The sequence below is a fragment of the Cryptomeria japonica genome, chromosome 11 (genome assembly GCF_030272615.1).
Source record: "Cryptomeria japonica chromosome 11, Sugi_1.0, whole genome shotgun sequence".
Lineage (NCBI taxonomy): Eukaryota > Viridiplantae > Streptophyta > Pinopsida > Cupressales > Cupressaceae > Cryptomeria > Cryptomeria japonica.
In genome coordinates, this window is record NC_081415.1 from 166507585 (window position 1) to 166524526 (window position 16942).

Consider the following 16942-nt stretch of genomic DNA (forward strand, 5'->3'; position numbering starts at 1 on the left):
TTAATTTTATTATCATTATTTATTATTAAATTATATTTCAAAGTGGGGACATTACAGTTCATGTCAGAATGTTGCTGCAATTTGTATAGATTGATAACTTGCATAAATGTATATCCGACATCAAATGAAGCATACAATCGCTACAAATAATTGGACAGTGGTTCTTCCAAACCGTTTTTTTACAGCAACCCTAAAGTCTATAAGGGACTATTGTTTGAAATTGGGATGACCATCATAATATGGATAGTGAAGCCATCACGTTGAGACTTAGACTTAGATAACCTCTTTTGGATTTGTTCTGAAACTCAGCAAAAGTCTTGGCAAATAAAAAAAACATAAAGATATAACAAATTTGCCAATTTTTATTCTCATGCAACAAAAATTAGAAAAGAATATGGGGATTAACCAAAGGACTTCTCTAGAAATACAAGTTGAGCCTCTGGCACTTGTTTTGACAGACTTGTGAAGTTCTAACACTTGCACCTCACGTTTCAGTGACCATTCTGAACTTCATATAATGATATATAACTAATAACAATAATTTTACTGTGATTGTTTCCATTCTCTGTGCTTGAATGTTACAATGCTCCAATAAATTTGTATTCAAGGAAAAACTACAACTATTTGGTTAGCAACAAAGGGAGTAAATTTAGTTCTATTTAAATGAAGATGATTATTGTCACTGAGATAGTGAGAAATGAAGGTAGTGAAAGCTGGAGATAATGTTCAGAGCCAAATACATGATAAATGTATCAAGGACATTGAAATGACAATGCATAAAATGATTTTGTCCTATGTTATTTCCATTTAGCTTTTGTCCTGTTTTGCAGTTAAGGTTCAGATTTTTTTGGTTAAGCATTATTTCTTAATAATTTCTTTGCATAATATTTTTAGCTAATATTTGTGTATTACAAATTATTAGTGTACCCTATAGGTTGCTACATCTATGGAGAATATATATGATTGACTGCTTACACTACAATCTGTTTTAAATGCCAGAAAAAATTGCACAAGCATTTTGTTTATATATAGATGGAGATGTTTAATCAGTTAACATATCTATTTTTTTTTGTTTATCTTTATGCTATCAAATGGGCTTGTAAAATGTACTGAAAAGGATGGATCTTTTTTCATGATTCATGAAATCCTTCCCCGTGTAAATTTTTTCTTATGCAGAATGACAAATTGGATCTTTTGAAGCCTGGTTCACTTCAGCATCTTGGAGACAATATGCTTGCTTTATTATGTGAAGTATTGACATCACCTCATTTGCAAAACATGAAATCGCACAAAGATGGTCACTCTGATAAACAACAGATTGTGTATTTTGATGTGGTGGTAAGAATCAAGACATGCATTAAATATGGTATAACTTGTGTTTTTCATATATGTATGTTCAAGTATTCAGAAGGCATAGCCTCCCGTGACTAGAAAGCTGAAATTACAACAATAAATCCGTTTGATGAAAAAATCACTTTTAAATGCTGAAGTATGGGATTGTTGTGAAGTCAGATTACTCAAGAAGAAACTGTTAACTTGTTGAAGTCATGCTTACACTACAGTGTGCTAATGTATATAATTGATTTAGTCCTCTCTCTGCCAGAAATCTCCTTTGCTGCCTTCCAGTGCGATTTTTATAGGGCACAATGTTAATAGTTTTTTCCGTATTTCTACATATTTCATTGCATTAATATACTTGCCTTTGCTGACAGCCTAGCTGAAATCAGCATGTTAACATTTTCAGCATTTTAAATTAGAATTGCAAATTTTTGCTTTATTTTTGGGTCGAAACAACAATATTGTAAACGGTCAAACTAATTTCATAATTGGTATTTTAGTAATGTTTAAGATGATATTATAATCATTGTTGATGATGTTATAAGGATGTAGTATAAATTCTCAGGGTTTTACCAGCTGGTTTGTTTGCAACTTTCATTGCACGGATTGGAAACATAGTTGATGAGTTATAACCCTAATCAAGGACTAGTTGATATTGATTGCAGTGTGTATGGTTCCCAATTCCACTTTTGTTGTAAAAATCATGCATTAGAGAAATGAAAAGAAGATACAGAGAATCATGGTTTTGATAGTTACCTTTGCGGTGAAACTAATTGCTTATATATATATATATATATATATAATATGTAAAAAAACAACTCATTAATTCTTAATTCATTGATTTGATTGAAATGCCATTACAAAATGAAAATTACAATTAATAATATTAATCATCATATTGCTCTTTGTCAAGAGCATTATGATCAAAGTCAACATCTGGTTCATTTGAACTAAAGTCAGCTGCAGTGCCACTCCCACCTGTAATGTCATATATAGAACGTACCTCATCTAAAGAGACAATGACAAGTTGTGCAATAGAAGCATCTAGGTCAGTACACTTAGAAGTAAGATTTATATTCCTTGTTGCCTCCTTGTTGTAATAAAAAAATCTTACGTGACAAGAGATGCAAGTTGGAATGCACATAGTGTTGTTTTGTAACTAGTTTGGAAAATAGTTATAATGGATTCGAATTGCCAAAGGCAACATTCGAATCCATTAGGATTAAATAGGGTTGGGCCCTATCTCAATCTAATATGTAAAACAAATAGGGCTGTGCCCTATTCCAATGTTGTTTGGATCATTATAGGGCTGGGCCCTACTTCCTTTACATTCCTAACATATAATGTTCAAAATGCATAGACCTATTTACCTAACGTGTGGACCCATCCTCATTATGTGGCGTGTGAATTAAAGTGAGTTTAGGCGCCAAAATGTATTGGGCCGACCCTATATGCATTCCCTCTACCTTGTATAAATACAGATTCAGTTTGGAAGGAAAGCATTCAAGCAAGTTCACAAAATACCTCTGCTCCAAAAGTGCGATTCAGATCTGCTCTAGGTGCGAAATCTCCAGCTGTGCAAATTATCCTTGAAGGTCTGCAAACTCAGTTAGGAGGACAGCGAATTGTCATTGTATGGTGCGAATTACATATGCTGGGTGAAATCCCTCTGCTGTGCATCCATCATAGAAGCACAGTGAACCATCATCGAAGGAAAGTGAATTCATTGTCTTGTTATTTCCTTGTATCCGAAGGACTGAGATAAGTCGGTTTCTATCTATTGTCATCTGCTGCTATTGTGCCTTAGCTGGGTCAAACTTGTAACTATAATTTCTGTCTATTATAATCAGATCTGAAGATCTGTTGTTGCTGGGTTTTTCCTCCAAGGGGGAGGTTTTCCTAGGGTAGTCTTGTGTTGTGTGCATCTCTATTTATGTGCTTTATTTCTGTTACTGTACATTATTTACTTCTGCACCTATATGTTAAGCGATTGCTAATCCGATTGCTAAAACTAACATGGTATCAGAGCTCTAGGTTCGTATAGAGGTTGTGATCAGATTTGTGCTCATATCTAACCTGTTGTTGAAAGGTTTAGTCCTCATGGCTTCTTATATGAGGGCTGAAGATAGGTTGGAAGGTCTCACAATTTACTCTTCTTGGAAGGTCAGGATAATGATGGCATTGAATGATCTTGCTGAATATGTTGGCAGGAATGCTAAAGAACCTGAGGATGAAAGTGAGAAAGTAGATTGGAAGAAGAATGACTTTCAAGCTCAAAGGATAATAATAGACTCTGTCAAAAATCACTTAGTGCCATTCATCTCCATGAAGAAGACCGCTAGGGAGATATTCAACACATTGGAAAAGATGTACGAAGTCAACGATACCAGCTACATACTTGCTTTAAGGAATCAACTCTCTTACATCAAATTAGAGAAAGAAGAACCTGTTGCTGCTTCATGAGAATCTCTGAGCTAAGAGATCAGCTTGCTACCATTGGGAAGAGCGTTGAAGACAGTGACTTATCAATGACTGCCCTAAATGGTCTTCCTCCATCTTGGGAACAGTTTGTTCAAGGAATCAGTGCCAGAGTTGAGCTTCCTAAGTTTGATCAATTAATGGGAGATTGCATTCAAGAAGAGTCTCGGCTGGCTGCAAAAGGAAAAATTAAGAACCCTTATGATGAGCAACATGTCCTCTTGGCTAAGAAGGAAGGCAGCCATTGGAAGAAGAATGATCTTAAGAGAAATAGAGATTTCAGCTCTTCTACCCCTCATTCAAGGAAGAGACCAAGAGACTTATCTCACATCCGATGCTTCCGATGCAACAAGCTTGGCCACTTTGCAAGGGACTATCAAATTCAGGACGAACAAGAAGATGCAAACATAAATGAAGTATCAAATCCCCACAATCATGAAGATTTCCTCTTATGATCTATTGGTTTGTAATCCATCCCTAAGTTAAAACTTCTGATCTTGTTGTTTTATTTCAGTAATGATGTATTGGAAACTAACCCTTACAGTTGTTCTAGAAGGAAAATTTTTAGGGCCTCAAGCTTGATCTAAGAAGGCCCACTTCAGCTCATGCCATCGGATCTAGATTTGAAAGTCTACTCAAACTTTCAAACCTTCTCTTTATTAAGGATATAAATTGATAAATTTTATTTTAGATTGATTCCAACTTTAAGTCAGGAAATTTGTTGTGGATTTATAATCTAGATAGGGTTTTAGAGGGAGTCTCATGATACTGTCAAAATACCTTATTTCAGTAAATCTTATTGCTTGTTTTCTAAACTTTGTGTTTCAGCTCTAATGATGGATTTAATAAGAATATGTCTAATGTATGATCTCTACTTGATTATAGCAAAGTTATTTCCTTGATAATATATATCTAATATTCCTTGTATATTGCAAAATGTTTTTTTTTTGATGATACTAACCATGATACACTGGGTGTATCATCCACCCTCTGCGGAGTGCAAAGTGGCAGTGCTCGCTCACCCTTTGCGGAGTGCAAGGTGAGTCCACCTTATGCGGAGTGCAAGGTGGCAGTTCTTTCCACCCTCTGCGGAGTGCAAGGTGGCAGTTCCTTCCACCCTCTGCGGAGTGCAAGGTGAGTTCACCCTCTGTAGTGTACAAGGTGATAGGTTGTTCTTCTCAGTAAAGAAGCTTATGTATCCTCTGCGGTTGTGCATGATTTATGGTTATATATATCTTTGAGTATTAATTATTGTAGGTATGCATATGGAAAGGTCTCTGTCATTCTCTGCGGATGTGCATGATGAAAGATCATGGTGTTACATGCAGGTCCCCAGGAAAGTGTAAAGTTATTAAAGCGTTGGCTTTATCCTCTGCAAGCATTGCAAGAGAAGATCATGTAAAGGTTCATTGTCATTGCATATTGATTGTACTATTAGGGCTGGGCCCTAATCTTAAACATTGTAATTATTCATGTCATGGCAATGTCCATGAAAATCAGATTGTAATTATTTTCTGATAGTTCTGATACTTAATATAAGTACAGATCCAATAGCCAACAAGATGAGGGGGGGGGGGTGAATCATACAAACTTAATCATCCATAAAAACATCAGATTCAACCTCGGTAACATATATATCAGTAATATAACCAAAACTGTTAAACATGCAAACTCAAAAGCATATGAACAATATAAACCTCATAACACCAGATTCAACGTGGAAACCTGTTGTGACCTTTTCACACATCGCCCGATTGCTAGCTTCCTGTGTTGTTAGGTTAGGGTTTTGTCTGCTTAGTGGGCAATTTTGCCTTTCCCTTGCCCGAGTCTCGGAATTTTGATCATGCCTAGTGCCGTCTAGGGTTTTTGAAGTGTTAGGATCAAGTTGAGAAAGATGATATTTTTAATGATCCTAAGTTTTGCTAAGTGTTAGACCTATTGAATGTTAACGTGTTTTTAAACATGCGCGTCAAGTGATTTTAAAGTGCCAAGATATTCACAGACCTTTTGAAGTTGTTTTTTCGCTCCTAAGGTAATATTTAAGTTGGTTTCGCACTTTATTCCAATATTTTCCTAGCGTTTCGCTCATATTTATGGAAAATTAGTATAAGTCCAGTCAAATTTAAAGTTGCTGAGTGATTTTGAGTGGTTAAAATGATAAAATCCTAAGGGAAATCCTTATTCCAAGGGTTAAAGGGTCAAAATCCATGCTAGAGGTGATTTTCCCCTCACATTCTACACTACCCAACCCATTCCCCCACTCAAAATCCATACTACACATGGGTTTCCCCTGGAATCCATACTGGCCACTAATTTCCCCCACTGTTTATCCACACCTGGGTCAAATTTCCCCTGGAGATGCTAAAATTTGGCTAAGTGTCAGGATTTATCCAGACTGCCATCGAATTTCTCCTGGGAGTGCGGACTGGAGTGCAAGGATAATTCCATGCTTGGGTCGATTTTCCACCAGGATTTTTGTGACAACTAAGGATTTTTGTCTGGATTTTTATCCAGATTGAGGTCATTTTTCCCCTGAGCATTTTAATAAGGATTTTTGTTCGGATTTTTATCCAGACTGAGGTCAATTTTCCACCAGGGAGGTATTTTTCCAAGTTAAGTGAGTTTTGAGTGTGGATTTTTGTTCAGACACCCATCGAATTTCCCTTGGGGGGTGATTTTTGCAAAATGAGTGCATTTTTGTCTGGATTTTTGTCCAAACTCATATCGATTTTCCCCTGGGATGGTTTTTATGTGCATTTTGATGATTTTGAGCATGGATTTTTATCCAAGCATGGGTCGAATTTCCCCTATGGGGCGAATTTTGACACTTAAGTGATTTTTGAGGGATTTTTTAATCCCAACCTATAGCAATTTTCCCTTGGAGGCTTTATTTTGGATTTAAATTGCAATATTTTAATAAAAGCCCCATTTTGAATGCTTTTAAATAATTATTAAATGATTATTTAAAATTTAAAAGCAAATTTAATAACTTGCAATAATTATTAAATGTTTGAACCTTCTAGAAGCAAGTTAGGGTTTCACCAAGCAAGTATTTATACAAGTGTTTTTTATCCCACATTGCTTGTGTGGTGAAAGTTGGAGGTGAAAGCAAGTATATGAGAGGAATTTCAGCATTATTTTATTATTATTTCTGCCAGGTGTCTCCATGAGGGCAATTATTTTCCAAGTTGGGCGAATTTTTTAGCAAAGCATTTTGTGAAGCATGGGATTGAGGATTTATTTTCCTCCATTTTTTTCAGCTTGCTGATTTATTCCTCCTTGGCTGCCATTAAAGACCAGTTCCAGATTTTGATTTTTGCTAAGTTCGGCGATTTTTCCAAATTTAGCAATTTTTGGTAAAAGTTGGCAAAATCTTGATTGAAGACTTGGGCGATTTTTCCTCCACCATTTTTGCTGCTGTTCAGACCTTCATTGTTGCAGATTGCTACCATTAACAACAATTTTCAGAATTTTGAAAATTTCGATTTTTTGCTAAGGCAAATTTTTGTGTTTGGGTATTGTTGATGTGTATTTTGTACACGACCAAACACAGAATAAAATACCTAAAGGTACCTTATCCTCTCTTGATTAAAGTCTCCGAATGCTGAAGATGTTGTGAAAAGGATCAATCGGTATGACTTCAAGGTTCTTTGTTGTAGGATCTCTATGTGTGGATAAGCACCAGTGGTCGTTGTATATGCTGTTTCTTCAAGGGGCCTTACGTACTTTCAGAGAAAGCTTGTCCACATTACTTTCTTTCCAAATGCAGGAACAGGATTCTCCTAACACTAACGGATTTTTAAAAAATGTCAAAAGATAAGGGTTTCTAAGAAGGAATACTTGAACTAATCCTAAGAACAACTCAATGAAGACTAGACTTGATAAGATTCTACCAATTTCAGTTTCGCCAAGAAATTACAACTCTACTAGAATTGATGCGATCTTCTAAGGGGATTCAATAACTTTCAAATCATCAAGGATATAGATACTATCATAGAGATACATATCAATACTTCCAAGAATGATTGAACTCTTAATCAATCTCAATGTTTCCAGTTGACCACACAAGGCGTCCTTACAATTAGTAAGAAGCTAGTGGTTTGGAATATGAATCTTATCAAAGATCAAGCACAACACTTCGTCCTTCAAACTTAGAACTTAAATGCTATTTCAACTGAGAATGATTCAAGAAGATAAACAATCATGAAGATAGCCACACGTATTGCAATAAAACACCATAACTTCAATATTTTATTGATCTCATAGCCAAATGGACAACAATTGTTCAAAATTCTTTCTTCACTGCTCAATCTTGCTACAACAATAACTTTCTAACTTTCTTCTCTCTAAGCTCTCTCTCTTTTTTCTAACTTCTCTAACTCTTTAAAATGAAATGAGTGAGGGTATATATAGCATCTTCAAATACAATGAATGGCCCGGATCAATTCGAGATCAATGGCCAAGATTTTACAATGAAACACTAATTAGGGTTTGTTATAACAAACTTAATTCTGACCAATGAGATAATTGCATTATCTGGACACATGTCTTCTCAAGAATATTCAACCAATGGATAGACAGGGTAGGTACATCGAAGTTTGTGTCATTCTGATGAGTCAGGTACATTGAATCTGGACATGCTGAGGTGGACCAACCCGACTGGAGGAGTGATGACTGGGATGCCACCTTGTCTAACACTTGGTTGATGCTCAATTTGGTGATGCTTTCCTTCAAATGCTGGACTGGAAGATAGATGGAGAAGGTTGTCCTTGATGATGCTGGATTGGAGGAGGTCGTCTTTGTCCCGGTTTGATCTTCTTTGATGAGAGTCCGCCAGGTAGTTGATTCTCCGGCTTTGGGGGTCGTCATTTGATGCCTACACAAAAATTTAAAATTAGTCTTTAAGCATTTAAAATTAGTCTTTAAGCATCATACCTTAAGGCATAGAATTTAAGACCTTTCAAGGGAATAATTCAAAACATTAATTTGAGAATGACAAATCCAAGAATTATAAACTTTCAAATTAATTATGAACGGAAATTAGATTTTTCAAGACTTAGACTTTAAAAGATTGCTATGAAATCAAAATAAGGCTTGAATAAGGACTTCAAAAAGGATTCTTCATACCTTCCTCTTGAATGCTTAACTATGAACCTTGGAAAATGGAAGAAAGAAGATCAGATTTTGCTGGACAAAAATTGAATTTCTGGCCCTCCTTGGATGAATTACGTCTTGATTAACCTTCAAAAGAACTTCACCTTCACTAGCCTCCAACACTTAGAAAAAAATTCGCCTCCAATCTGCTAGAATTCGCTCCTCTAATCTGCTCCTCAAATTCGCATAAGAAGGAATGAATGAATGATTTGAATTCACCACAAAGCGTCTCCCTTAAATAGGGCGCTCACCCTAATCCTCATGAGGCCGACCTAGGTTTTTAGCAATAAAACAAATAAAATTCCCTTTAGGAAGAGGCCGACTTGCTTGTAAAAGCAAGTAAATGCATTTTGAGCGCTCACCTATATTTTTAAAATTTTAAAATTGATTTTAAGGCCTCCAAGGTGGATTTTATATTAATATTAAGGCTTTTAAAAATTAATTAATTCAATTATAAAGGCCTCAAATTATGCAAACTTAATCTAGCTCCCCCAAATGTCTTGAATTTGGCAAATTTGGTGAAAATTTAGGAAAATGGAGGTTTGATTGAGGCTTAATGAAATCTCCTTTCTCCTTAGGCTTTGAAATATTCAAAGTGATGAAGATCTAGATTCACTTCAAGACTTGTTTGAACCCCTTATCCATGCTTTTTCTCTTGATGAAATTGAAATTTTCTCAACCTATATTTGCAAATTTCCATGTCTTTGTCTTTACAATCCCTAAACTTAATCAATCAAGGTTGAATGATAGGTTTTTTGATGATTTCGCCCTGGACCCTCTGGAAGGGTCAGGAGCGATTTTTCCAATTAGGTCCTGAAAATCTCATTTCTTGGTTCCGAAATCTCCTGGAAGGCATTCCAAATAGGTTCTTTTATTGAAGTCTAGGCTTAGTTTCACTCAAATCAGGAAGAAAAAGGTGACTTTGGGGTTTTTCGCCCTGGACCCTCTAGAAGGGTCAGGAGCGATTTTTCTTGCTTAGGCTTACTCCTTCATCATTTTGTCTTGAATCCTTCACTCAAAGCTAGGCAATGGTCTTCTTCATTCACTCCACCCAAGCTTGGTTTGTTCTTGCAAGGCAAAATAGGGGATTTTGAAATTTTTGCCTTGGACCCTCTGGAAGGGTGAGGAGCGATTTTCCTTCTCTGACCTAGAATCATCAAATTTTGAAACAAACACCTACTCACAAGTGGTCTCAAAGGCCTTTTCTACCTTGGTCTAGTCTTGCCTTAGCACAAACTTGAAAGGAACATGTTGGTTTTAGGATTTTCGCCCTGGACCCTCTAGAAGGGTCAAGAGCGATTTTTAGGTTTTAGGGCAATTCCCTCATCCTTTCAACTTCAAATCATTTCCAAGGGATAGAACATCATGTCTTACTCCTCTTTGAGTCTTGAAAACCAAAATCTAATCTTGAATTGCAAGGAAAATAGGAGGATTTGGAAATTTCGCCCTGGACCCTCTGGAAGGGTCAGGAGCGAATTTCTCTCTTGGCTTCAAAATTTGCATTCTTAGCATTCCAATTCTACTTCAAGGCAATTCAAATGTCTTCTCACACCCCTGCCTAAGCTTAACTTTGCCCAAACTTTGGAAGAAAGGATAGTTTTGGAGATTTTCGCTCTGGACCCTCTGGAAGGGTCAGGAGCGAAAATCATGTTCTAGGCCTGATTGCTTCCTCTTGACAATCTCAATTATCTTCAAAATGCGAAACACTCTTCCTCACACCCATTCAAGCCATAAAAACTAAAAAGTTGCTTTGACCTTGCAAGGAAATAGGTGTTTTTAGGAATTTCGCTCTGGACCCTTTGGAAGGGTCAGGAGCGAAATTCACCATTTGGCTCAATTCCTTTAATTTTTGATGATTTATTGCAATCTCAATTCACTCCTAGGGGTAATTCTTTCTATGTTTGACCTTATCCCATACTTGGCTTAGCAAAATTTGATATCAAAAGGTAATTTTGAGGAAATTCGCTCTGGACCCTCTAGAAGGGTCAAGAGTGAAAATTACAATCTTGACCAAAATTCTTCATTTTTTCACCTTAAAACTTCTTTGTGAAGTAGGATTTCATGTTTCATCATGTTAGGATTAAGGTTTCATATCCAAGAAAGGCTAAAAAATGTGTTTATAAGGAATTTCGCTCTGGACCCTTTGGAAGGGTCAGGAGCGAAATTGCCTTTCTTGGCCAGAATCCTTCATTTTCTTCATTTCTAAACATGCCCAAGGTTTTCAACATGCTCATTCTTCCTTTCACCATGCCTTTGACACTTCAATTTGACCAAACTGAGCAAGAAATGTCTCCTCTAGAGATTTTCGCCCTAGACCCTTTGGAAGGGTCAGGAGAGATTTTTAGGTTTTAGGCCTATTCCATCATCAGTTCAAGTTGAATTCACCTCTCAAAGGAAGAAAACACTACTCCTCTCTCATCCAAACCATAAAAACTAAAAAGTGACTTGATTTTGCAAGAAAAATAGGTGATTGAAGAAATTTCGCCCTGGACCCTCTGGAAGGGTCAGGAGCGAAAATTCTCCTTTTGGGCAAAATCCTTCACTTTCCAAGTTAAAACATCTTTAGGAGGCAAAAGCAAGTTATTCTCGTTTCATTCATGCCCAAAACTTGACCACCTTCATTGCATAATAAGAGCTTTTGGAAATTTCGCTCTGGACCCTTTGGAAGGGTCAGGAGCGAAATTTCCCCCCTTGTCCAAAATCTTTCATTTTGCAAGCTTCCAAATCTTCAAAGGTATCAAATGATGTCCAATCTTCATTCCAAGAGACCCTGCACATCACAATTTAGCCAAAGTTAGTGAAAAATAAGCTCTAATAAGATTTTCGCCCTGGACCCTCTGGAAGGGTCAGGAGCGAAATCTCCATTCTAGGCCAAATTGCTTAGTCTTCAAGTTTCAAACCACCTCACAAAGCAAAGTTAGATCATTTTCTAGGCTAGGAACAGAATTGCAAGTCTATCCAAGGCAAAAAATAGTGTTTAGGATAAAATTCGCTCTGGACCCTTCGGAAGGGTCAGGAGCGAAATTCCTCTTTCAGGCATCATCTTGCTCTTCAAAAATCAATCAAATCCCTCTCCAGGCAAGAACACATCAATTCACCTCCAGACATGCCCTAGAAAGCATTATTTTAATCAAAAATGAGAAGAAAAGGAGGTCTACAAGGATTTTCGCCCTGGACCCTCTAGAAGGGTCAGGAGCGATTTTGACATTTCTAGGCTATATGTTACCTTGATTCGCTTCATCTTCCATCAAACTTAGTCAAACCACCTCCTTTTCTTCACTGGCTCTGCTCAACTGACTTAGACAGGGAAACAAACAAGACCTTGACAAGAAAAACTCTCTTTCATTCTAGACCTGACCTGAGACCTATTCTCCCTGTTCCTTGATCTAACCAACTTGACTCTCTTGAAAGGCATGCCTCATTCTGGCAATCTTGAGGCTTCAGGTAGATGACTAATAACTTCCCTAAACAAGACTAGACTTAGCTTGAAAGAAACCCTAAAACGAGCTTCCAAGGTTTAGCCCTAATCTAGCCAGCCCAGGTAGACCACTCACTCACTCAAAACCCTAAAAGCAGAGAGAAAAACAAGCAAAGAGAGAGCAAAACTTAAGACAAAAAGAGGGGGTCCCCATTCTAATGGGGCGATGTGTGAAATGGTCACAACAGGTATCCAACCCCAACTTGGGCGATTTTTCCAGGTTGCTGCCATCCTTCATTGCTGCAGATCAAGGCTGCCATTGACATCAAGTTTTCAGAATTCCATTTTTGGCGCTAGACTTGGGAAAATTTCGATTTTGCTAGGGAGGTGTTTTGGTGCCATGTTTTGATGATTTTCATGCATGTTTGTTGGCTGCCATCAGCCTGCTGATTCGCTTCAGATCTGAGGTTTGCTTCAGATTTTGACCTCCATTAATGGCTGCCATTAATTTTCAGATTTAAGTTTTTATTGCCCAGCCAATTCCAATTTAAACATTTAGCATTTGGAGGTGTTTTATGGAGTTTTCTGTGCACTTTTTAGACCATTTTGTCACTGTTGCAGGTCTGAAACTCCATTGTTAGGTGCTTGTCCTCAGAAATTTTCATTTCCAGCCACCTAACCAATTTTGGCGAATTTGCTTGGGGCTGTTTCCTTAGCAATTTTTCATCATTTTCAGAGATTTAAACCACTTTGCAAGGTGCTGGTAAGTCTGAAGTGTTTGATTTTCAGATGTGTCCTCAAAAAACTAAATTTTACCAGCCATACTTACATTCCAGAAAATGATTGTTTTCATCAATAAAACTGATTTTTATTGATTTTATGCACATTTTGAAGATTACAACATGTTTTGAAAGTCTGAATTTTCAGGTTGTCTTCAGAATTTTGACCTCCATTGTTGACTGCAGAAGGTGTCTTCAGACATTCATTGTGTGAAAACACAATCTTTCACACTTTTCCTTAGTCACCACTTATCCGGTATACTCCTTTGCATTCTTTGCTTGCATATTTTCTAAGCATAAGGAGGTATAAATGAATTTTATGGAAGGCTTCCATGCCTTAGTGTTGTCACACATTGAACGTAATTGCTAAAATTTACCAAGCGTATGGATTATTTTCATGACTCCATGCTCTAAACTAGCTAAATCTCTAGAAAGTCAGGAATTTTATTACAAGTATTTATTTTTATCCTAGGACTAACTTCCAGCTTCGTATAGGTGCGATGTCAAAATCAGGATACAAGGAAAGGAAAGAGTTGTTGAAGACGTTGGAGACTGGATTTTATCCAGAGTTCAAGATTTCATCCAGATGGAAGGAGATCACTGATACCAACATGCATTTCTTGGACTTCGACCAGATGCAGCGTCGGATGTTCGGATCCAGAGATCAGGTTCCTTCTCCAGCATATGCAAATATTATGAAGAGTGGCATTTTCCATGCCACTGGGTTTCCACAATCCATATAGTGCAGTGAGTTGATCCTGGAGTGTGCACGATGTTACGATCCACTCACAAGAATGATCAAGAGTCCCAAGGGTGTTGTCATCGCCTACCTTGCTGAGGATGCCATTGCTGAGGTATTCGGAATTCCATGCAGTACGGACATGAAGGATGTGACCAAGGAAGATTATGCAGATAGATACATGAAGAAGATGGGTGTATGCAAGAGTTTAATTAATAAAGAGTGGATGATTGAACCCAGGAATCATCATTCCAAGGCTCCCAAGACACTTGTGTGCGTAGATTTTAAGGAGGAATATAATGATTTGATATTCCTACTCAATAGAGTGATGGGAATGCCGCAGGGAGCAATATTTCATGGATGGATGTTCTACTTCATCCAGGATTGTCTTAGAGGAACACTAGTGAATTGGTCCAAGATCATAAGTGACAATCTGGATTTCCAGTTGAGGAATGTAGAGCGGTCCAAGTCATTCGCTATGACTTCCTACCTGGTGTACCTGCTTGCACAATTTGTTTTATACAAAGGATTAATATGCAAAGGTGAAGTCGGGAATGGGCAAGGACAATTTAAGAGTTATGAATGCTACCCCTAGTTGAGTATGCACAGAATTGAAGACTACAAGAGAGTGAATGATGCATTCACTATGTACATCACACGGATGCTGCAGGGCGGAATCCACAAAAGATTGTCCAAGGAGGCAACAGAGTTAATAGAGAAATATGGATCGTGGTATATACAGTTTCCCACTTTCACATACCTCAGGATTCATGGGTTTCAATCTGAACCCTACAGACTTCCTAGGTATCTGACTGACATAATGATATTGTTGGAAGTGGTAAGACAACTTCTAGAGTTCGATGTTATCCAGAGAGAGAAGCACAGGACATGAATGACATTCCCTATTTCAGTTGGGAAGACGTCAGAGGTCTGCCAATCCGCCATAGCTGCCAGCACTGCAGGTGAGGAGATTGTATTCTACAGATTTGCTACCTACAAGAAAAGAGAAAGGTTCGATCTAGACAAGAAGGTCGGAAGGATCAGAGGAGAGAAGTTCACTCATAAGGTTGACATAGAAGATTATTGGGCTAACTTAATGGACGAATAAGCAGTAAAGAGAAGAATGTTGTCCAGAATGTCAGTGGATTTCATGAGGAGGTGTGGACTTTTCCTCATCCCTGATCAGGTATTAGATGATAGAGATCATACACACCCACATTATGAGAATGAAATGAAGAAGGCAATCCTATTGCCAAATTGGTCAGAGTCAGAAGAGACTGACCTGAATGTATTGATAAGAGAAGTCTTGAATTTCTCTCGCACATGGGTAGATATGCAGATGAACAGATTAGTTGACATGGGTGTTCCCTTCACTTATGAAAGGATGAAGCCGCAAGAGTCTACATCCGAGGATGATCAGAGGACTGTCAGTGATGTCAGGATTCATGCAGACGAAGAGAGTCAAGCTCCCAAGAGAAGGAAGAACATGCCTGGAGAAGTCAAGGCTAGAGGGAAGAAGATTGAGGATGTGAAGAAAAAACAGAAGACTATCACTCCACTTATCATTCCTTCACCCCCTCCCAGTGCCTCATCAATCGAAGTGATTGAATTAACAAAACAGAATAAGGAGACTCAACAGTGTTCCAACACAATGATACTACCAGAGAATATTCAGAAATTTCATGCCACAGCGACATCTGCACCTCCTGATGAGAATGATGATCAGCCGGAATCCCCTACTGTCCTTTTGGAAGTTAGTTTGGGAAAAGATGTATATGATTGGACTAGGAATAATCCTGATGATAATGATGAAGTTATCTCGGCACTGAAGGACCTTGATCGAGAAATATGTCTCGATGATGGTATGGAGACGACCACTATTCCTGAATGGTTGAAGAAGAGTATGGAAAAAAGTAAACAAATGATAGAAGTATAGCCTATTGATGATATTGATGACTACCTAGCTAGGAGTGCTAAGAAGAAGGAGCCCAAGAGAGTGGAGATTTTGTCGCACATAGCTAGAGATGAGACAGGAATGCGGATTGCACAGATTGTTGTTCTTAGAGCCGGCGTGACAGCGGACACTGCTACTCCCACGGATTTCCAGATCACTTTAGTCACCCTTGGTCGTCCATCCGCAGGGCAGGAATTCCAGGAGATTGGTGACAACCTCCAAGCAATCAATGCAAAGTTAGACACAGCGATTGTGGAGAATGAAAGGTACAAAGAAGAAAATATTAGTCTCAGAGAGTATATTGCAGGGATAGGGCGTGGAGATCCCACCCTTATTTCCCCTATTGCATTTGACCATGGAATACATTCACACTGCGAGGTAGCGAGAGGTACATACTCAGAGGTGGAAAAGTGGATTGAAAGCACAAGAAAGCGGGCAGATGATTTCCTTACTCAGTTTGTACAAGCATATGATAAGACAGCAACGCTCGCATTCAGAATCCAGTATTTGGAGGGAGTTTGGGAAGAATTCCGGCCTATCCAAGAGAAGACTATTCCACGCCTCCTGGCATTGAAGAAGGTTCCTAATTCCACCTTGGTCAACGAGAACATTGTGCACAGTAGAGACATATATAATTTCCATGGCTGGTATTGTGCACTAGCCTTGAAGAAATCAGCTTATGAGAACGCCCAATCGAGTTGTATGGAGATTGAAGGATTAATTCAGGACATTCAGATGAAGATCCTTGCCTCGATTGAGGAATTATTGGGTGTTGATGTTAGTGATGCTAGTGGTTTACACTTAGCCGAATTAAGAGACAAGATGAAATTTATGTAGTTTTGCCAGTTGGACTCTTTGAAGAAGAGTCAGATAGATGACTTGGTCTCTTTATTGATTCATGTTCATAATTCGCATAAGCTTATGCCAGAATGGGATAACATTTTGAATGCTTGCTCGGATTCATTGGATGTGATTGATTTACAACAGGATACCTTGCCTAGCATTTCCATGGAGGAGTTAGATTCAGTATTGGCTAGATTCTTGAAGTATGCTAGGAGAGAGAGAGATGCAGGGAGGAATCT

At 38.0% G+C, this 16942-nt stretch overlaps 1 protein-coding gene across 3 annotated transcripts in view; it reads left to right on the forward strand.

Moving 5' to 3' along the window:
* Positions 1 to 16942, forward strand: part of LOC131032482 (uncharacterized) — a 227653-nt gene that overhangs the window by 77227 nt on the left and 133484 nt on the right. For all 3 annotated transcript variants that reach the window (XM_057963474.2, XM_057963475.2, XM_057963476.2), the window contains one exon: positions 1177 to 1338. In XM_057963474.2, coding sequence (XP_057819457.2) covers positions 1177 to 1338 — 162 coding nt within the window. The remainder of the gene's footprint in view (positions 1 to 1176; positions 1339 to 16942) is intronic.